Raw genomic sequence first — 24,191 nt, forward strand, 5'->3', positions numbered from 1 at the left:
GAAATCTGGCGTGGCTACAGTATCTTGCACATAGGCTATGCTCAATAAACATTTATTGAATGACTGTCTTGTTACCAAGATTTTGCAGCAATAAGCTTTAGAGACTTTAGTCTGACCATCTGCTTGAGTGGGATGAGTTGCGATGATGATAGTTCAAATTGGGTTTGTCCTCACAAATTCTTAAGCTCCAAGTAAGAGAGCTGCAGACCCTCTGTCAGAAAATATTGCACTATCTGGAAATCTATTGCTTTTCAAGTAAAAGGCACAGAGCTGGGACTATTTTACACTCATGATTTCAGATGGAACCAGGAGCCCTTGGAAACATACTGAAGAAGCTTCCAAAATTGAACTCTTCCCCTTGGAGTACCTCCACTCAACCTTCTTGGGCATTTTCATGGAAAACGAATTCCTTTTGGCCAGTCATGCTTATTGACAGCTCTTCAGATGTCAGCTAATTTCTACCCATCCATCCTCACTGCCTGAGTGACTTTTCTCTACTTCATATGAAAATGTGCAGATGGAAACCTGTAAAAACACAGTTCAGGACTTGCCTTCTTACTCCAGTGAGCTCCCACTGAGTCACATATTCTATTTGTCTACTGCTCCCTTCCCTTCTGTATTCCTACACAGATTGCCCGCATGCATCTTTTGTGGGAAATATCAAGACAAGCCATTTTCTTGAATAAATATACCACCTTTCCCTTGTTTGCTAAGAAACATACACAGATTGGTTTGTTTGTTGATGTTTGCTTGTTTCCCCTTTCTTACATAGTTCCATACCGGGAGGTTTCCCTCAGTGCCCTTACCAACTGCTTACTGCTCAAGAGAAAGTGTGACAACAAAGATGCTTGTTTGTGGTCCCCTCCTTCCTTGTGCATCTTGTCCTCCTTCCTTTTAGGCATCTCCCGTCAACTTCTCCATATTACATCTTCCATAGTTACAGTAGTGAACGGAATTGTTAAAGGAGGCAGAACATGAGATCTACAATTTCTGTCAACAGATTACAGTTGTCGCTACTCCTTAATAAATAGGAAAAAATATCTCACAGATGAGTGCAAATGGATGGGCCTGACAGAGCCCAGAGACCACATAATATCATAAGAAAATTCCTCCAATGGAAAGGACATGAGGTTGGGTGGAGCAGGATGTGGAAAGCAGATCAGTTGGGAAGATGTGCGTCTGTACTGGGAAGAGCCCAGGAGGCGTTGTGTACACCTTCACTTCTTGCACCTGCCGGCATAACATGGCAATTTCTGTCCCTACAAATCTTAACTCTCAGAGCCCCAGTTGTGTCATATGTCAAGTTTGGACAGTAAATGTTCCTCTAACCACCCAACAGAGTAGCTGTAAGAGTCAAGTTAGATTTTAAATAGTTTTGTCAACTATTAGGTGCTTACAGAAGGGATTAGTAGAGATTGTTATCCAAAGAGGTGATTTAAAATTACCATAACTACCTGCTATTAACTAAAAAAGCATTAAATAACTTTACAGTTAACACCAAGAAAAATGATATGACTAAATTCTCTGACAAATAATTTTATTTTATCCAAATAGCCTTTTTCTAAGGTGATCTCAGGAAATAAAGAGCTGTTTACAGAGATTAATAGATCCTACCTTCTCTTTTTTGAGACAAATAAAGGGTAAAAAAGCTAAAGACATGGAAAAACTTGAAGGCTGTGTTTGCTAGACTTGGAAAAATTGGTTTATGTTTTTAAAAATGTTTAGGTTTGTGGAAAGGGGGCATGGTCCTTTTGAAAATAAAACTAGTCAGAGAGCTGTCTGGGAGCCAATGTAAAATAGAAAATTTTCTCACAGTTAGTACTGATGGCTTCCTTCTGGGTGAGCCTCATCTTAGTGAGGAGCTACCAGTGGCCTGTTGCTTCCACCAGCACAGTGGGGAAGATCGACTCCTATCACCAGGAACCAGAGGACATACTGAAGGAGGGATAGGTGTTTAGAGATTCTTTTTGCCTTTCTTCATAACTTGACATTCTTTTTTATTCTTGTTTCATTTCTTTAAATCTCTGGATTCTCAGCCTTGGACTTAAAATAGTCATGTGTCTCCTATGGTATCTCAGAACTTCTAGATGAGACAGAGAAGGGAGAAAGATCTAGGCATTAGAAACCTGACAGGCCTGGGTTCAAGTCCCAACACTTCTGCTTACATTGCACAGACAAGGAAAGCTCTGGGCACTCAAAAAAATCACCACCATTAATCATGCATACCACTTCTAAATCCACAACCAACTATTCTCTAACTCTCCTTACTTATGCTGTCCTTGTTTGCTTCAAATCCGTGCCTCTGAAGCTTGTCTCTGACTGACCCCTGGCTGCCCCTGCCCCAGCTCTGACAATAACATAAATTATAGTCTCAACAGACAAAGATCTATGGTTGTGAGATGCAGTTAAGTAGCAAGGTAATTCCCTTCTAAATTGAAAATGACCGTCACAGGTATTTTCATGATGCAGTATTTCATTTTAGTGCATTAAAAAAAATTCTTTCAGGACGTGTAAGAAAGGAGAAGAAAAGGAAATTGAAATAGCAAACTAAGAATTTATGATGTTCAAGTATAATAAGTAGGCCAGTTAAGGTATCTCTAATTAAGAAGAAAAAATGGGCTAAATAATATAGCTGCCATTTATTGAATGCTTACCTTATGCCACACAATATACCAAGTACTTATAGATAAGTTTTCTAGTTTAATCATTGCAAAAACCCCATGAGTTACTGGCACTATTTTTATTTCCTTTCTACAGCTGAAGACACTTGAGCGTAATGTCACATGGTCTGTAAGTGGTAAAGCAAGGGTTCAAACTTGGTTTTGCTTTTCATTGTACAATATACCTGCCTGCAAAGAAGGTCCTCAAAGTCTGTGTCATATCAGAACCACATATAACCCTGAAATGTTCTATTATAAATTAGAATATTTAAGCAGAGTTATAAGAATAAGTTATTTTTTAAAAGATTTTATTTATTTACTCATGACAAACACAGAGAGAAAGAGAGGCAGAGACACAGGCAGAGGGAGAAGCAGGCTCCTCGCAGGGAGCCCAATGTGGGACTCGATCCTGGGTCTCCAGGGTCACGCCCTGGGCCGAAGATGGCGCTAAACTGCTGAGCCACCCGGGCTGCCCCGAATAAGTTATTTTAAGAGTAAAAATGTATGGTAAGTTTGGGGCTCCTGGGTAGCTCAGTCAGTCCGACTCTTGATTTTGGCTCAGGTCATGGTCTCAGGGCTGTGAGATCAAGCCCCGTGTTGGGCTCTGGGTTCAGTGGGGAGTCTTCTCAAGATTCTCTCTCTCCCTCTCCGCCTCTCCCCTGCCACTCTCTAAAATAAATAAATATTTTAATAAAATGTATGATAAGTTAAACAGACTATTACAAAATAACAAAACAAAAGAACAATACTAGCTTTTACTGGACACTTGCCCTAGGTCAGGCAGGAGCCTAAACACTTTAAAAGTATCAGCTTATTTTATCCTCACAACAACCTGATTAAGTAGATTGTATACTTATTGTCCTTTTACAGATGAGGAGACTGAGCACAGAGTTTAAGAAATGTGCCCAAGTCTACACAGGTAAGGGGTGGGGTTAAGAATTGCCTCTAGGTAGCATTGAATCAGAAGCTATCCTTGTAACCTCTGTCCTATGCCAACCCCCTACTAAAGTTGACTCCTGTGTTCTAATTGCTCTGAATTCTGATATACAATGTGTTGTCTTTTAAAGCTGTGGTGGGAAGTTCTGTGTCATCGGCATCAGTGACCTACCTTTCACCACTTGTATTTAATACCTGGATGAATCTTGATGAAGAAATACAAGGAAGCAAATATTTCTTAGAAAACGATTCTTCCTGTCAGTACCCGGCCCAACTGCTGGAGCACTTCACTTGTACACCATGATGGATGTACCTGCAACTGACCTTTTCCTTACCTAGAGTAAAATCAGTGATTCTCAAGAGTCAGCTGTCTATCGCATCCTTCCAAGCCCCACATCCTTGGCCCTCTCCAACAGCTTGCTCCCCCAACAGGCCTGTTGATTCTGATGCTGCATGCTCTAGCTTAGCTACCTGCCATCCATTAGAAGGGACACAAAGTTCCTCCTTTATCCTTTCTGTTGTTTTAGATTATGTCCTGTCCCTTGAGCCATATTATTTTAGGTTATTTAGTGTTAGGATTATAGGGATATTTTTCCTGAACTTTTTGAAACTTACTTTCCTAGATGTTAGTATCCTTGTCTGCATCTCATAGCACTTGGTACCTCTTGTTTTGTGACCTAATTGCCTGCTTCGACCCTGCCCCTCAAAATCTTCCATGTTGCCTTCAGGAACTCCCAGTGTCATGAAGCAAACCCCTGTATTTTCAGCCTCTTTAGCTGATAACAATGTTCTCTTTACCTCGTTGTTCTAATTCAGACCTGGCTGTTCCCTGAGGAAACGACTTCCCGTGCACCTCTCTCAGCAGGCATTCCTGTGGCCCTTCCACCACTAGACCTGAAAGCGGGGCATGCACTTCTCTACCTTTTTGGAAGCTACGCCATCACTGCCTCCAAATGCTGGATTTCATACATCCTACTCTCTGACCCCTCCCCTCTGTAGTTCCAGCTCACTTACTCTATTAACCTCAACTTCACAGTCTTTGATCTTCACTGGGACCTCCAATCCATAAATCCAAGCACTTTCTTAGATGTGAACACCTCCTTCCCTAATCATTGCAATCTTCTCTTCACCCTACTTTGTATTTCCTTCAGTACACCAAACAACTGACCTCCCTCCCTTGCTCCTGCCTCCTCTCGTACTTCCTCTAGCCTCAGTTAAACCGAATTGACCCAGTTCTCTGTCTATTCCAGTTCTGCACACAAGCAGCAGAAAAAGGCTGGAGGAAACCAAAACAAAAATCTCTAGGTTTTAACCTTATGACCATAACTTTGCCAAATCCTACATTGCCCAAATCCATTTGTTGGTCTCTTTGCTGGTGCTTGAGGGCACTGTTTCCACTCCTCCCTGGGGACCTTTGCCTTTACTGCTGCTTCTCCTTGGCTTCTAGCTCTTCACATGGCTTCACCCCCACCTCCCACTTCATTCAGATCATGTGTACAGTTCACTTCCTCTGAGAGGCCTTCCCTGTACCCTCTCATGATCTCCCTTAACCTGCTCTAATCACTTATTCTTCTATGACGTTACATTAAATATTTATGTGTTTTTTAATCATCCTCTTCCCTTCTGTACAGGGAAAGATCCTATTGTCTTGTTCACTCTTCTTTGCCTAATGCCTACAATAGTCCTATTTAAAGTATGTGCTTAAAAAGTATCTGTAGGATGAACGTATTATTTTTGTCCAGTATTTTAAATTCTAAAAGAGCATGGTCATGCTCTTGAAAGTTCTTGTTGCATTCCTGTTTGGTTCTGTGCTTCTTTATTCCAGAATATCCGCTTCTTTATTCTTTTAGCCTAAGAAATGAAACTGTCAACCACTTAAGTTATATAATATCATCAGTTGCTTTGAACAGAATAGACTGCCAGCAGCCATGTATCTGGTGTTAGGTTTAGAATCTGTATAAGGAAACATCATCCTCGTTTTTTCTCTAATTAGATGTCTGCACTGTAGTACTACAGTTACGTTATCTCATACCTTACCCTCTTTCCTTCTATCAGGTATTCATTCTCAAGGAGAGGAATTATACCCTGGTATGTATCTTCTTGCCTTATTGTGAGAGGAGGTTACCTTTATATAAAAGTATTGATGGAAATGCACCTCCCAAAGTATTTAATTTGTAACAGTACATTTTATAACCAAATAAGACTTAATCCTGTTCTGGGTTAAAAAAAAATCTGTAATCTTGCTAATACTCAGAGCATATATTAGTATTTAGCACAGTGTCCAGTAACTGCTTTTTAGTTCACCTACTCACTCTGCCCAAGAGAGTCTTAATAAATAACTAGTGCTCAAGGAATAATAGTTTCCATTCTTGTTCTTATTATTATTATTAAAGAAAAGTGTATAAATTTATAGTTTAATGAAAGCATATGACTTGGCAGGGCAAAAGAAGAAATTGGTATTTTCTCTACCATTCCTTTTGACACCTTATAAAACCTCAGTGATATTAATTAATTTCTCATCTTCCACTGTGCCTGCATGCAAAATAAGGATGACCTCTTTCTCTGGAAGCTTCATGACTTAACAAAAAATAAGATACATTGAATCGTTTGAAAACTAAGTGTGAAGGGTAAGCAATGCTTTCTCAGTTCTTTATTGACCTAGCCAAGGAGTTAGTACTGAGATAATAATTTTTGCCCTTTTCTGAAGGGAAAAATAACCATCAGAGTTTGCCAGGCAAGATAGGAAAAATTAAAGAGGAAAGCCATGGTCCCAAAGAGCAGGCATTCTTATGGAAAGATTAGTGATGGCAGTATTACAGCAGCTTGACAAAACCCCGTGAAAAACAAAAGTGTACATGTCTAATAACCTTATTTGCACTATAACATTGTGTATGGATCTGGCCAAAGTCACTTTCTTAGCTAACAAGGACATTTTTTTATTAGAACCATGAATACTGTGGTGGGCCTGGGATGTACTGCCTAGGGTCTCCTTCAGGACAGAGCCTGTTATTCTCACAGCTCACAGCTAAGGGTCCCTCTCCAGGAATTGCACTCTGCTGAAAGAAGCTGCCCCACCCAACACTGTGCCACCTCCCTATATCAATGGAGGTGTTTGAGGTATTGGCTTCTTGTCTCCATTTGATACAACCCTAAATGACCACTCCACTCATCACAAATTACCTTCTCCATCTGCACATCTCTCATTCCATCACCCCACATGGATGTTCCTGAGGGTACTTCCCAATAAACTGCCTGCACACAAATCTCAGAGTCTCAGAATCCGTTTCCTAGGAAACCTGACATACAACATATACTATGTCTACAGTCTAAGGAGTAGTTATTATGAGTATTTCCAATTTTATGAATGTCATCAGTTTTATGATGATCACAAAACTCCCATAATTAAGTGAATTTTCCCATTGACATTTGCCATGCTATGTGATATGTGGCTTATTTCTCAAATGAAAGTAGCTTGAATGACCCCAAAAGAGGGGAAATGCCTTGAGGGATTGGTATTAGTCACAGTTTCAGTATTATACTTCATGATCATTTCCAAAACAGCAGAGAAAGATTGGCAACCAATCAATACTCTCTGTTAGAGGTCAGATTGTGACCAGGGAGACTATTTGTTTCCTATGGCTGCCATAACAAATTATCACAAACGTCATGGCTCAACACGACAGAAATTTATCTGCTTACAGCTCCGGAGGCCAGACGTTTGAAATGAAGGCTTTGGCAGGGTTGGTTCCTTTAGGAGGCCCCAAGGGAGAACCTGTTCCAAGACTCTCCTGCTTGTGGTGGCTGCTGACAAACCTGGGCATCCCCTGGCATGTGGCTGTGTCACTCCGCTGTCTCTGGTCTCCTCATGGAGGTTTCACCTCTATATGGCCTGTTCTCTTTCTAAAAGGATATCAGACCCACCTTAATCCAGTATGAACTCCCCTGAACTAATTACATCTGCAAAGGCCCCTGTTTTCAGATACGGTTACATTTTGAGGTTCTGGGTGGGCATGACCTTTTGGGGGATACTGCTCAATCTGCTATAGAGACAATGTGAGAAACAAACAGGATTTCCTCCCCTTTGGCATTTTTATTTGTGCCATGAATCTTAATTAACCTGCTCTCCTTTTTAAAGAAAACACAGTGAGCCAGATGTGTTCAGTGGGCCACGCCCAGTGACAGAAGGCTCCTCAAAAGTTTAATCAATCAGATAATTAGTAGGACCAAGAGGGAGTAGCATGAGTAAAACCAAAAGAAGGATCATTACACAGACTCTGACCATTAATTTTTAGTCGTACTGAAAAAGGAGCTTTGGGGAAAAAGATTTGGAGAGATACTTTATTATTCACTTCTACGTACTTCATTTTTAAAGCAAGCTCTGATGAGGTAGTTGAGTTCACACAATCAAATCATCTATAGGAAAGGCCAAAAGGAATGCTATACAAATATATTTAGTTTGGTCATGTAAGGAGTCTACATGTCTGAGGTCCTAGGCAGGGCAGCAAGCCTGCCCCATCGGTTCCAAAGACCCTGAGAATGACCAGGGTGACTGAGTGTTCCATGGTTCTGCTAAAAGCATCCTCTGCCTGCTGTTCACTTTCATTTTTCCCCTCTCAGCCCTTTTGATTATAAAGTTAAGGAAATTTAATCTAGCAAATAATGGTGAGAGAGCTAGTGGGGCAAAGAGGCTTCCCAGGCCACATAGAGACACATAAAAGCACATTTAGGAGCCTATCCGTCCATAAGATAGTTTTCTCTTTGCTGTATAAGCCAAAAGGTTTCAGTGGAATATTTATCTTTTTAATAGCTTCCCCCCCCCCCGAACTTTCTACCACTTGCGCTGATCAATTATCATCTTCCCTGCAAACTTGGGGCTTCATTCCAACTATAATGTATAGACACTGCAATACCAGTTCCTCACTTTGGAACCAAGTCTCAGTGAATGAAAGTGCCCAGGAGGGAAAGATAAGAAAAGATCTGTACACATTAACCTCCCTTACTACACTGCCATGAATCACCAAAACAAAGGGGAAGGGGGGTGGTGTATGAAGATAGATAACGTGACTGATATTCAGTTGGATGTGACTTTAAAAATTGTGTTTGCAAATGATTTGACCCTAATACAAAAAATGTAAACACCTGTGTTTTTGCCAGGCACTATGCTAAATACCTTACTCATATGTTGTCCTTTATCATCCTCAGGGTAACTTTGGAGGATTGGTGTTATAAATTCTATTTGCCATCTAAAGAACATGAGGCATAGTAAATTTAAATAATTTGCCTAAGATCCCATAAGATTTTAAGTCTGCTTTACATGCAGTAAAGGCATTTGGGCCTAATGAATATATCTAGACTTTATAAATAAGATCACTCCCAAACGGTATCACCAAAATTATTGATATTAGAAAAGCTACTCTGCCCACAAACTTCAAGGGACATAGAAGGACTGTTACAGACTGTTAAGAAGATGTCCATAGGACTGGTGATACAGACATGCATCAGGGTTTTGAATAATGCTGACAGGTCATGGCACACAGATAACAACAGAGTAGAGATATTGGGGAGGATGAGAAAACTCCTTGAGAAGAATGTCACTTTAGTGTTTGCATCATTGATGAGCTTTATGGAAAAGTAGTTGTGTTAGCCACTGGCAGCCATGCAATCTTCAGGTTGCCTTATATAAAGACAAGCAAAAATGAAGCTAGCATTGGTGGCTTTTTAGGAAAAAAAATGACCTGAGCTGAAAGCAGACACTCAAACACTGAGCCACCCAAGTGCTCTAAATGGTTATTTATTTTAAGAGATTTCACACTTAAGAAAAAAAACAAAACAAAACAGAAAACCCAAAATAGCCAAGTATTGGCCCCCATAGGGTTAATGTTCAGCTTCCTGGGAAAACTCTGTCAGCCACAATAACTCATTGTCTAAGAAATCCAGGTAGGTTTTACTGTATCCTAATTGCATACATGTTTTTGTAACAAGTCAAATAAACTCTTTCATTCAGAGTTTTGTCCATGCTTTTGTTACTTATTATTACTGCTGTGACTGGTTTAATAACCATAGTAGAAAGTCATTTATTATGCTGGATCTATTAACATTTGATTCCTCATTAAGAATATTGCCTTGTCTGCAATTTTATTCTTTCTGCTGACAGTTAGTTTTCACAGTGCTTCTTGATTTAGTTTTATGATTGAAGTTTCAGGAATAAATGTTTTAATTTAATGTTCACTTGGTATAACAGATTTGACCAATAGTTTAATAAAAGAGTACTGTGAGTTCCTGATAGAGAAAGGTCTGCTGGTATCCATTTGGGATGATTTTCACCATGTCTTCATGAAGGTCACACAGACACCCACTATGTGCTACACTTAGGGTTCCATCTGAGCATCTAAGTCTGCCTTTCAAGGCAGGTAGTGATGATCTCAGCCATCCCAGCCAAGAAGTGTGCTGAGGGGCTGATGAGGGACCTGTTTCACAGAGGTCCCCAATGTTCCTATCTAGTCTCTTCTCATCCCTGCCTACCGAACATTTCCTAGGCTCTATCCCCAGTGAACTTCTAGCAATTTCCCAAATAAGCTATGTGCCTTTGTACCTCTGCATTCACGCTTTTCCCTATGCTAGAAATGTCCATCCTTCGTCATTCTCCTAATGAACTCCTAGTCATCCTCTGCCAGGTAAAATCCTTCCCCAGGAGACTCCCTCTACCACCTCCAAGGGTCTGTGAGCCTGTTCAGCCCTTAGTCATAGTTCCTGAGGGAAGCCCACCAGGGCAGGCACTGGGTGTGTGGAACACTCTACCCCTACGTGCCAGCAGGGGCCTAGCACATTTGCCTTCTAAATTGAATTGACCTATTAATTACATGGCTAAGGTCACATCTTGCATTAATAATGTAATGTGTTTTGGAACAGACCAGCCTAGAGGATAATACCAACATCTTGATTTTCTAACTTTCCTGCTGGTTTATATCTATCTGCAATAGATTGAGCTTCTGTTTGTGACTTTTGCCACTAAATTTAGAGATTTACCTTGAGCACAGTTTGGAAAAGAAAAAACAAATATCTATTTATTCATGAAATATTTATTGAACAGCACAGTCTTAGGTGCCAGGGAAAGTCCACTCTGCGTAACACATAATACTGACAGTCAAATTAGACACCCTGATAAAAGCAGAGAACAAAAATGGGAAACAGGCAGATTTTCAGTGGCAGTATTGATGTGACATGTATGGGAAGTTTGACACTGAGATTGGATTTTCCCCACCCTATAAGCCATCAATAAAATTCTCTCCTGGAGGCTGAATTTTTTAATAAATCTATTTCAAACCATTAACAGAGATTTTAAAAATACTGTCTTTGCCCTATGACATATAGATGCAGATAGATGGATAGATGATAGATGGATAGATGATATTTTTTTAAAGATTTTATTTATTTGTTAATGAAAGAGAGAGAGAGAGAGAGAGAGAGGCAGAGACACAGGCAGAGGGAGAAGCAGGCTCCATGCAGGGAGCCTGACATGGGACTCGATCCCCGGTCTCCAGGATCAGGCCCTGGACTGAAGGCAGCACTAAACCGCTGAGCCACCCAGGCTGCCATAATTTTTTCAATCCTCATAACAACACTGTGAGGAAGGTATAGTTATTCCATTTTCTAGATCAGAAACTTGAGGCACAGAGAAGTTGTGATTTGACCAATGTCTCTTGGATGAGAGAGCAGGACCTTGAACCAGGCAATGGTTGCTAAGGATTGTTCTCTTAGCCATTACATTATGCTTCCCTGTAATGGTTATGATAGAAAAACTGATATATTCCTAATTATGTTTTTTAAATATTTTAGTTATTTATTTGAGAGAGCAAGAACAAGGAGGGGGGAGGGAAAGCATCTCAAGCAGACTTTGCACTGAGCATGGAGCCTGATATGGGGCTCAATCCCATGGCACCGTGATCTAAGCAGAAATTAAGAGTGGGAAGCTTAAGCAACTTAGCCACCCTGACACCCCAACTCCTACATATTGAGAGAAAATAAAGTGAGGAGGGCCTAGGATGGAGTGGCCTAGGATGGCCTGGGATGACTTCTTGCAGATGAGTTTTGTGCCAAATCTTGTAGAAATAGTAGATGTTGGCAAGTAGTCTAGGTAGATAGAATGGCCTGAACAAAAGCACAGAGCTGGGCTTAAGCAAGACGGGAAGTCAATCAATTTGGCAGGCACATTTGTCTCTCACACTTAATGCTTCTCGAGGTCAAAAAGGATGGTCCCAATTTTGAAATTAATATATGAAGTGTAGTGAATAACTTGCTTTTGCACTGGAGAAAAGTGCAGGTTGGCAATTGTTTAATAAATAATCTATTTCAGGGGCACCTGGGTGGTTCAGTGGGTTAAGTGTCTGCCTTCAGCTCAGATCATGATCCCCAGGGTCTTAGGATGGAGCCCTGCATCAGGCTCCCTGCTCAGCAGAGTCTGCTTCTCCCTCTGCCTCCCCCCCCCCATGCGCTCTCTCTCTCTCTCTCTCTCCCCCTCAAATAAGTAAATAAAATATTTGAAAATTATCTATTTCAAAATTTTGAAATACTATCAGGAATCAATTTTTAAAAATAATGTGTTCAAAGTCACCTCCTTCATATTTATTGACCAATGCAGAGTAAAGCATGGTTGGTTATATAATATCTCCAAATAAAATAATATCCTCATTTTCTGGGACCTAACTATCTCTTTAAAACTAAGTAGTAAAACTACTGCTGTCACAACTAGCCTCTTCACTCTCCATATCAGTGCCACACAATTAAAATAACAGCAAAGCTCGCTTGAATCAGGTATTATACTATAGATATAAGCGTGTGTGTGTGTGTGTGTGTGTGTGTGTGTGTGTAACAGGAGATTTTGAACAGAGACTGAACATGGAGGCATTTCAACAAAGAAAAAAAACAATATTTGGTACAGTATGAAAATTAAGCTTACAATTGGAATACCTTTGGAATCTCAAGAACTGCATACTGATTCTGTGAATATTATGTTTTATTCCTTTACCTATTCCCATATGTAATACTTTATTCTCTTTGAATTTGCTTCTAATGCAGTTTAACCCTGGTTTTGACAGTGTCCATCAACTTAATTTCTTTTATTAATATGAATTCTTTTCTTAGTGAGTAAAGCTTGGTAATGTGTTTTATTTCCCTTTATCATTTCATGCAAAGCAAATAGTAAATAAGGAAGGAATATTATTTTCACTTTCATTTTTCCCAAGTGTATACAATGAAATCAGAAAATCTGTGCTTGAGATCTGGAGTCTTGGTATTTGTTGATCCTATGGAATTGAGGCCCTTGATTAGCTGTAAGCCAAGCCATCAGGCTGACTTAATTCTATGCTCAGTAAATTAATTCTATTTTACTAATGTGACTAAAAACTAAATTTCATATCAATATAAACACTCATTAAACTGCAAATACCAAGTTGTGCAAGCTGTTGAAAAGACTCATTTTTATTTATAGATGGATTCTGATAAGAATAGCATTAAAAGTGGTTTCGTAGGGAAATGTTAGAGTGATTAATGTGCAGTTGTTTGCATTTTTAATATTTCACTCATATATCAGATTAGTATTTGTGCACACTGTCAGACTTTATTCTGTCCTTGTCAAAACACTTATTACTGCTGACGGGTATAACATATCCACATTAATCCTTAATTTCTTGATTCAATTTTCTAATTGCTTTTTTGGCATGCGATGGTGGCCATTTAGTCTTATGTGATGTATTCATCATATGGTATAATAATATGCTTTAAAAATTAGATGTATCACTTAAAGTAACTGAACAAGAAAAAAAATTGCTAAAGATTGGAAATTTCAAATTTCACTGTACTTAAACAAAGTGTTAGATATTAGTATGTCACACATGCTGGAGATTGTCCATAAATCATAGTCATAGAATGTTAAAGGTACCCTAAAAATCATATAACCTACTTGTTCATTTCTTGGTTGGGGAAATGACTTAGTAACATGCCCAGTATCGCATAAATACACAGTAGCGGAGCTGGCTCAAGAATTCAAGTGTTCTGAACTCTGGTCAAGAATGAGGCAGGTATATGCATATGATTTTTAAAACTGATATCTTAAGTTCATTCCTACTATTAATAGTCAAGCTGAAAGAATGAAATATTCTTTGTCATTTTAAGCTATATTTTTAGCAGTATCATCTGGTAGTTAAAAACCAAGATGCTAGAATCAGACAGATCTGAGTTTCAGTCTGTCCCTTGATCTGCCACTCCCTCACTCTGCTACCCTGAGAATATTATCTGACCTCTCTGAATTTTAATTTCTTCTTCTTATAAAATAATATGATAATGCATGTAAAATGCTTAACACAGCACTTGAAACCTAGTAAGTACTCAACAAATGTTAGTTAATATTAATTTTCAATGTTTTATTATCCTCTTACTATCCATAATTTGGAGAAACTGAGTCATGCCTAATATGTGATAATTTCATTTATTCTTTGATTCATTCACTTATCATGTGAAACATATACTCTGATAGAAGGTATAGGTAAAGCAAAGAGGAACCAACATGATATCTAGCTTGGTGGAGCGGGAGTCTGACAGAGACATACAACATGTCAGTTCCCAAAGGTGGCACAGGCACCATACGTAGGCATTTCAAAAAGAGAAAGTGAGTGAAGGGGCAATGGAGATGAGTAAGAAACTGGGCCTATCCTCAAAGAGATTGTTTCAGTGGGATGATAGAGTATTTATGCAAGTATCATTCAAGGTGGAAAATGAGGAGGGCCATAAAAGGTATAATTAAAGAACTAAAGGGGGAGAGATTCAATACCTCCAACCAAGGAAGGATTCATGGATGAGTTGGCTTTGAGGGATGAATAATCTTAGAAAAATTAGAGGCCTTTAGGAAGATCTCCTAGACAGTAGGGATATTATGAGTGAAGACAACACAGATTATGGAAACCCTGGACACAGTTGTTGAATAGTGAACACTTACTTATATTGACTAAAATACAGAGCTTGCACAGAATAAAAGATGGTGTTTGATGAGTGGGTAGATATAAGAGTATGGCAACCCTGAAATGCCATTTTGGACTCCATGTTATAGAAATCACAGAGTGCCAGCCACCAAACCCATAGATGTCATCTTTTGACAGCAACAATTTTGAGATTCAATGTCTTTAAAAAACCTTATACTTTCCAGTTCACTCCAGTACCCACTACTTTTTATGGTCTTATTCTCAAAGTTAAGAGGTCTTCTTACCCATTATACTAACATTATGCTTAGTGGTTAGGCATACAAGCACAAGCATACATTGTTCCAAATCATGCTTTTGTCACCTATTAGGTCTGCAACTTTGGTTATGTTACTTAAACTCTCTGTGATTAAGTTTCATCATCTGTAAAGTGGAAATAGTTTGTAGCTCATGGAGTCAGGTTAAACTCATGTAAGCATGTAGCATAGCACAACCCATAGTGTGAGCACTTAAGAAATGTATGTTAGCTGGGACACGGGTAGCTCAGCGGTGAGCGTCTGCCTTTCAGCTCAGGGTGTGATCCCGGAGTCCAGAGATCGAATCCCACATTGGGCTCTTTGTGTGAAGCCTACTTCTCCCTCTGCCTGTGTCTCTGCATCTCTCTCTCTCTCTCTCTCTCTCTTTCTCTCTCTCTCTGTTATGAATAAATTAAAAAAATCGTAAGAAAAAAAAAGAAATGTTATCTATTATTAAATTACCCACCTAGCCCTTAAAGGAATTTGAATTTGCAACCTTACATTGGGAACATTTCTGAGAAAGAAAACATCTTTTTTTTTTTTTTTAATGTTTTGAGGTCTAGAGTATTAGACTAAACCCTACCTAAATGTTAAGACTAGTCCAAGGACATCAAATAATTCTATTAAATCCTCTGCTGCTGGGCTGAGGGTTTCCAGTGATGAGGCCTCAGTGTGATTTCTGGAAGTGAATCACTCCCGCATTTACTCACTCTTTGAGCAGGCCAGTGAAAGAAAGAACACATACATAGCCCATTTTGCCCATTGGTATCTTCCAAGCATCATGTGATTCTTACAGTAGCAGTTTCCTAGGCTATGTCAAATGGTAGCCTCACTTTCAGAATATTTCTTTTCAGTCATTATAAACTTTAAGAATTATCATCTTGAAAATCCTTATGATTCCAGAAGCTTCTCTGGTAACTTATTTGTCTTCAATAGCTGAAAAATGGAGAGAGAGAACACAGAATTGTTGCCTACAAAAACAAGAACTTGAAAAAAGGAGTACAATAGTTTCAAAACCACTAGAGTGAACAAAACAAGTCTTTTTCACTCTAAAACTGCTGTGTGCTTAATAAACAAGGACTGCTAATTATATAACTGTCAATGATATTTTCTGGCACGGTCTAACACCAGCTTCTTGCAGTACAACAAATACGAAACTGCCTGGAAGTAAATCACAGTCTCTGAGTGCTATGGGCAAACAAACCCATACCTTATCTCTTTCAGAGGCAGCCATGGAAAATGCATGATAAATTGCACAGTTCAGTGAACATGTTATGTCATTGTGAAATGATTTTGATTCATGGTTATGTATCTATCGCTAAACAACTGGCAAACCTCAAGGTATCAGAAATATCATTCGTGGGGTTTTGCTATATTCCATTGCAAAAATCAAGTGCTATAAAGTGGGGTTTTTTCTTTTTTATTTAAAATTCTTTATTGAAGGTGAGATTTGCCACAAATTCTTCGGAAATAATTTTTTAAGTTATGTGAATTCTTGCCAGAAGCATCAAAGAGCTGTGCTAGTCACTAATATTTTTAACATAATGAATAATTCATATTTTTGCTAATATCCTTTTATGAAAATCTTATAGCCAAAATAGAAAAAGTTGTAAGCCAATTGGATTTTAAAATAGAATTATAAGCTCTTTTCATAGAGTTTATCAATATAAAGAAATTTCTGAATGTTTTCTGTACAATAGCAGGAGAATTAATAGTAAGGAATTATTGTAAGGACGCTTTTACAGAAGTGGCTTTTATACGAGCATAGTTCCACGGAAAAGTGGTCCAGATATTTTGCTACATTCTTCATTTGTTGCTGATTCATTGATGTTAAATAATTAATCCATTTTCCACCTGAAATTTAGTTATTTTTTACTAATTTTTCTCTCAGTTGGGGCTTTTGGCATTAGCATTTGATGTTTAAAACCTTTTCTTCTAGTGTTAAAAACAGCAAAATGGTAGCCTGACAACACAATCAAATGATGTACTCTCAAATTGTTTACTGTTTTTCTAAATCCCCTAAACCAAGAACCACTGTTTTTCAACTGGTTTTGGTTGTTATTTTCTTTTATTTTATTGTAATCATAAACTTATTTTCTTCTAATTTTTATAATCAAATATTTTTAAATAAATTTGGATATTTTGAATAGTTCCAATTATTGCATTGAGCGTAAAAACAAAGCAAAAAAGAAAACCTTACGCGATGGTAGAAAGGATAAGTATTTCTTAGGTATATTAAAGAGAATTTTAATATTTCTGATATATCACCATTATTTAAACCCGAATTCATTTTATTTTCTCTTAGTATATTTTAACCAATTGACCTTTACATATACTTTGCATTTATTAAATTAGAATAAATTTCAGAAGGTAGAAATACGGTTCAAAACATTCATAGTATTTTTCTGTTAGCCTTGGAATATGACAAGCCTATTCTCTAAATATTTACATCATTGGAGAATATCTGTGTACTTATGCTGATTTTGACTTAACATTTTCAAAAATAAGTCTGTTAAATTAAATGTAAGCTTTAAAGTGTAAAACTGTAGATCATGTAACTTGATACAAGTATTGCAACATGGCTTACAGCATATTCCTGGAAGATTTTTATGCCCTTTACTTCTATCATGGCCACTTTCACCTTTATATTGAAAACTCCCAAAATGTATCGGTATGAGGATAATTTTAAAACATGAGATTTATGTTGCTATAAAGGAGAAATCGTTTATAACCACATAAAACTGTTGTCACCAGAAATTTCAGTCTAAGTTTTACATGAAAGGGGACATATTTTATCTTTAATGCCTCGTTAAACTTTCTGGAAACGGCAGTATTCTAAAATATTCTTGGTGAATGACTACGTATGTCTGTTTTTCTTCTGAAAAGTTCAAATATGATCAACAACAACAAAAAAAAACTAAACAAATTATTTGTCCTGATAATTAAACCACTGGCACTTTTTCTTCTATTTTGTCTTCATGCATAGATGTTGCTTCGATATGTCAGCCACATCTCACCTACAGTTTTTCAGTGAAATAGCCAAAATCACCATTCCTATGCTAAAATGATATCCTCACTGTCTCAGAGATGACATTGTATTTAAACCTAAATCCCTTGTGCATGTTCGTGTCCACACATGTGTGCATGGAATGCATCTGTTCACACACTTGTGTGCTGACACATGAGTTCATGTACAAAATCATACATCCACTGTGTGTAGGTGCAGGTTTGTTTGTACATGCACACATTTGATAAACCACATTGTGTGGTTAAGAGGATGGACTTAGGTGGCAGCTTGCCTGTATATAAATCTTAGCCCTGCTACTTCCTACTTGTATAAATTTGAATAGGTAATTTTAACCTTGCTTCAGTGTTCTCACTATAAGATTTAAATGAGTTAATATATGTAAAGAATTTTGAATACCTAAACCATAGTAAGTACTTAATATAAGACTAGTTATTACTACTGTATCATTATCATATTTTCATTTATTCTATTCCTAAGGTCATATTATTTATACAAGTGACTTATTGGTGATTATGACATGTATTTCACTAAAGTGATATTAAAGATATGCTAACAAAATATTTCGGGTTGTGATAATTTAATTAGATAAGCTGTATTGCGTAGTACATCATTGGTGGCAGGAAACAATTATGAGAAAGCAACAAAAGTTGCATAATTTTGTGGCACACAGACTATCCATCAAATTTAGTGACATGCATTCATTTATTCAAATGTAGGCCTACTGCACATCTTTTCTGTGCCAGGATTTGGTGTTAAAATGAAACATGGCACTATACAATCCAGCAGTCATACTCCTTGATATTTACTCCAAGGATTTGAGAACTTAAATCCACGCAAAAACTTAACTTGCTAAAAAGGGAGCGGCATGAAGGGAACAAAGGTGGATGGTAAACGTCTCTAAGTGTACTTTATTTTTTAGATCTGATCCTGGAATTATATAAGTGTCTTAAAATTAGAAAGCAATATTAAATAAAAATGGAAAGGGGAACAATCCTTCAAAACAATCAGCCTCTGAATTCACAAACTTACCTAAATTAGGATGGAATCAGTGGCAAAACCACATAGAGAGGACCAATTTCAAGTGATTTTATTTTATTTTTTCCAAGTGATTTTACACATGCAATATTTAAACATGCAATATATTCTTAGTAGGATATATACCCTTAAGATGGAAAAAAAACTACAAAGAATTCAATTTTAATTAATTGTATTATCACATATAATATATAATACTATATTTAAAGTGTATTGTAGCATAAAAGTAGTTATCTGTATTACTAGGTATCAAGATTTTCAAAGTAAGAGAAAAGAAGATACAAAAACTCAAAGAAATTAAATAAAACAAATTAAATTTGAATTGGCAATATCATTATGAATTCATGGTATATTTTTCCTCTTTAAAAACATTCTGAGTATGGAGGGCACATTGATACTTTACACAAATCACCTTCAGTGAAGACATGATACCCTGCTTCTGGGAATCCTATTGACTATCTTCAGCTGTTAGCCCTTCAGGTATTACCATAACAGCAGAGAGCCACCTTGTCCAAGGTTATGACTCTGCCCAAGAGCAGTGATATGTAAGAACTGATCTTTGAAGGAGTATAACAGCCTGGCTCTCCTGGCCCAGTTTGGTTGTGAAAGATCATTCTGGCTCCAGGTCTCCTCCTGGGCCTGCATCTCAGTTCAGCCCTTTCCCTATGTCTAATGAGGTTTCCTTCCTTTTCCATCTATATTTTTTATTTATTATTATTATTATTTTACCATAAGAACCTCTGTTTGCTAATAACTCTGTCTCACAGGGAGTCTGCTTCTTTGGGAATCCAATTTATGACACTGAGCTCTGTTGCCTAAAACTTCCTAGAACAATGGCCAAACCTGTAGCAATAAATACTTCTTATGCCTGGAATTAATACTACTTTCCCAGCAAGTTTCTTTACAGAAATGTCTAATTACAGGTCTGAGACAGGCAAAAGACAAGGAAGCTATCAAAAGCTTTTGTGATCGTATCAGAAGAACTCAGGAGCCAATTTGAAGACATTCTCATTGTCCAAAGATAGTACAATTCGAACAATTAACAAAACTAATAACAAAATTATAACTGCTATCAACTGAAACATCAGAAATATTAAAAGTTATAAATTTATGATAATAATATAAATTGTCATGTTTGGAGAATGGTAGCAAGTAGTTATTTTTAAAATTGATAAATAATAAATTATTATTATAGAAGTAATAAACTATTTAGCCCACTTTTCCTATTAAGACTGTGTAAAATTTCTCAGTAAACTAAGAATAGAAAGGAACTTCCTTACCTTAATGAAGAATATCTGCCAAAAAAACCTATAGTGAACATCATGCTTAATGGTGAGAAACTTGAAGCATTCCCAGTAAGATCAAGTACAAGTTAAGGATGTGCCCTTCTCACCACTCCTTTTCAACACTGTACTAGAAGTTGCAGCTAATGCAATATGACAAAAAAAAAAAAAAGAAATATAAGTTATACAGTTTGGTATGCAAGAAACGAAATTATCTTTATTAGCACATGATGTGATAATCTATGTAGAAAATCCAAAAGAATCAACAAAAATATTCCTGGAATACTAAACAATACAGCAAGGTTGCAAGATACAAGGTTAAAATACAAATCAGATGCTTTCCTACATACCAGCAATGAACAAGCAGAATATAAAACTAAAGATACAATAGCATTTATACTACTACCCTTCAAAATGAAATACTTAGATATAAATCTAACAAAGTATGTACAGTATCTATATGAGGAAAATTACAAAACTCTGATGAACAAAATAAAAAGAAGAAAAGGTAAAGATATTCTGTGTTCGTGGATATGAATAATAAATATTGTCAAGAAGTCTGTTCTTCCCAACTTGATCTATAGATTCAAAGCAATCCAAATCAAATGCCAGCAGGCAGCTTTGTGAATATCTACAAACTGACTCTAAATTTTATATGAAGAGGCAAAAGACTCATAATAGCCAACACTGTACTGAAGTCAGGAGGCCAGACACTGACTTCAAGACTTAATATAAACCTACAGTAAACAAAACAGTATAATATTGGTTAAAGAATAGACAATTAGATCAATGGAACAGAATAGAATCCAGAAATAGAACCCCATGAATATAATCAATTGTTCTTTGTCAAAGGATCAAAGGGAATGCAATGAAGCAAAGATAGTCTTTTAGGTAAATGGTTCTGGAACAACTGGATATCCATATGCAAAAAAAAAAAAAAAAAAAGAATCTAGACAAATACCTTACACTCTTCACAAAAATTAACTCAAAATTGATCATAAACCTAATTGTAAACTACAAAACTATTAAAATCCTAGACAATAACCTAGAAGAAAACCTGGATGACCTGGCATATGGCAATGACTTTTTAGATACAACATCAAAAGCATAATCTGTGAAAGAAATAATTACTAAGCTGGATTTCATCAAGATCAAAAACTTCTACTCTTCAGAAGACAATATCAAGAGAATGGGAAGCCAAACAACACTGGGAGAAAATATTTGCAAAAGAGACATCTGAAAAGAATTGCTTTCAAAAATAGACAAAGAACTCTTAAAGCTCAACAATAAGAAACAACGCAATTAAAACTGGTCCAAAGACCTTACAAATACCTTATCAAAGGAGACCCACAGAATAGCAAATAAGCATATGAAAAGATGCTTCATATCATATATCATCATAGGAAATTCAAATTAAAACAACAAGATGCCACTGCACACCTATTAGAATAGCCCAAATCTAGAACATTGTCATCGCCAAATGCTGGTGAAGAGGTATAGCAAGAAGAGCTCTTATTCATTGCTGGTGGTAATGCAAAATGGTACAGCAACTTTGGAAGATAGTTGATGGTTTCTTAAAGAACTAAATGTGCTCCTGCTATATGATCCAGCAATCACACTCCTTGATACTGACCCAATGGAACCGAAAACTTATGTTCATAAAAAGGCCTCCACATGGATGTTTATAATAGCTTTATTCTTATTTATTTTTTTAATTTATGTTTTAGAGAGAACACATGCAAACGTGGGGGAAAGGGGCAGAGGGAATGAAAAAATCTTAAGCAGGCTCTATGCTTAGTGTGGAACCCAACATGGGACTTGATCCCATGATCCTGAGATCATGGCCTGAGCCAAAATCAGGAGTTGGATGCTTCACTGACTGAGCCACCCAAGCACCCCCTGTGGTAGCTTTATTTTTAATTGTGGAAATTTGGAAGCATCCAAGATGTCCTTCAGAAGGTGAAAGGATAAATAAATTGTGGGACATCCAGACAATAGAGTGTTATTCAGCATTAAAAAAGAATAAGCTAGGGATCCCTGGGTGGCGCAGCGGTTTAGCGCCTGCCTTTGGCCCAGGGCGCGATCCTGGAGACCCGGGATCGAATCCCACGTCGGGCTCCCGGTGCATGGAGCCTGCTTCTCCCTCTGCCTGTGTCTCTGCCTCTCTCTCTCTCTCTGTGTGACTATCATAAATAAATTTTAAAAAAATTAAAAAAAAAAGAATAAGCTATCAAGACACGAAAAGACATGGAGAAACCTTAAGTGCATATTACTAAGTGAAAGAATTCAATCTGAAAAAGTTAAATTCCATAGGATTCCAACTATATGACCATCTGGGAAAGGCAAAACTGTGGAACCAGTAAAAACATCAGTGGTTGCCAGGCTTTGGGGTAGTGAGGAAGGGATGCATAGGTGGAGCACAGAGGATTTTTAGGCAGTGAATATACTCTGAGTGATACTATAATGTTGGATACATGTCATTTATGTTTGTCTAAACCCATAGACTAGAATACAAGAGTGAACCCTAATGTAAACGATAGATCTCTGATGAGTATGATGTGTCAATGAAGGTTCATCAGTTGTAACAAATATACCTCTCAGATGGGGGCCATTGATGGTGTGGGAGACTAGCATATGTTAGGGCAAAATGTAGAGGGGAAATCTCGTACTGTCCTCTCACTTTTACTGTGAACCTAGCACTGCTCTAAAGCATAAAGTCTAAAAATTTAAAAAAAATAAAGTCTATTAAAGAAAAATAAACAAGCTAAAAATAGAACAAAGCATGCTTTTCAAAAATATGTACCTATACTTAACTCCCCAAAGAAAAAAAAAAGTCTTCTGCATGTTAATGACTACCACTACAAAAACACTAAGTATTACTTTGAGGAAATATTCGATTGAACTATTAAAAAATAAGACATTGTATGTCCCCATCCACTAGGAATGTACAATTTAGTTGACTGAAGCATAAGTAGGAGAAAAGTAAAATAACAGTGTCGTGTCAATTATGCAAATTTAAAATTGGGTTTTCTTTTTCAGGGAGCACCCAAGCCAATAGCCATTGAACCATGTGCTGGGAACAGAGCTGCTGTTCTGACTGTGTTTCTCTGTCTACCACGAGGATCATCAGGTGCCCCTCCTCCTGGACAGTCTGGTAAGATGAATGAGGAACCATCAGCAGTTAAGCAAAACATGCAGACTAACCAGAAGAAATAAATAATAGTATCAGGCACTACAGTGAAGACATGGTTCTAATTTAAAGCATGATAGAATTTATTAGAATGCACACTTTAACAAAATATCTAGAAGTCTGCATTGCTGTAAATTCAGATTTTCCAGTGTTTCTCTTAAAACTACATGTTAAATATGTGTGTGTTTGTGTATGATATACCTGTGTATATATGCTCACAACACCCCCATCCCCAAGTTGTTGTAACTACAGTGAGAACTCTCACTAGCACAGCAAACAAGTTTTTGACCCTTTTGGGCAGCTTATTTATTCCCAAATAGGATGCCAAATTATAAATGTGATTAGAAGTTTGCTTTATAAATATGGAAGCAAATTAAGGAATTTACTTGCATGTTTGGAATGTGTAGTGGTGTCAGAGGATGATAGCTTGATGCCACCATCTCAGGATGTTTATTATAGGTTCTTGTTATCAGCACCAGACAGCTGGAGCTCATGGGCCAGGGAACCATCCCACCAATCACAACAAGCCTTGCCTCTGATTCTCCTTTTCCTACATGAAAAACATATTTTGAATTTGGGGCTAACTGTATGTGTCCTATTAGAGGTCTTCACATTGCTGTGATGTGGTCCACATTGTACACATGCACAGTGTTGAGTATAATTTGCAATTAAATCACAAACCATGCTTATTCCTCTTTTTACATATTCTATTCTATTTACTACAATGTTTTATTTTTCTGTCTCCTGATTATTTGCTCCATCCAACTCTTATGAAATGGATGCTTTCTTGAGG

General features: G+C 37.4%; 1 protein-coding gene across 1 annotated transcript in view; it reads left to right on the plus strand.

The window, feature by feature from the left end:
• ATRNL1 (attractin like 1) overlaps positions 1 to 24,191 on the plus strand; it is a 786,695-nt gene that overhangs the window by 659,253 nt on the left and 103,251 nt on the right. The window contains exon 28 of the mRNA XM_038578888.1: positions 23,248 to 23,362. Coding sequence (XP_038434816.1) covers positions 23,248 to 23,362 — 115 coding nt within the window. The remainder of the gene's footprint in view (positions 1 to 23,247; positions 23,363 to 24,191) is intronic.

Source organism: Canis lupus, chromosome 28, assembly GCF_011100685.1.
Source record: "Canis lupus familiaris isolate Mischka breed German Shepherd chromosome 28, alternate assembly UU_Cfam_GSD_1.0, whole genome shotgun sequence".
NCBI classification, from domain to species: Eukaryota; Metazoa; Chordata; class Mammalia; order Carnivora; family Canidae; genus Canis; species Canis lupus.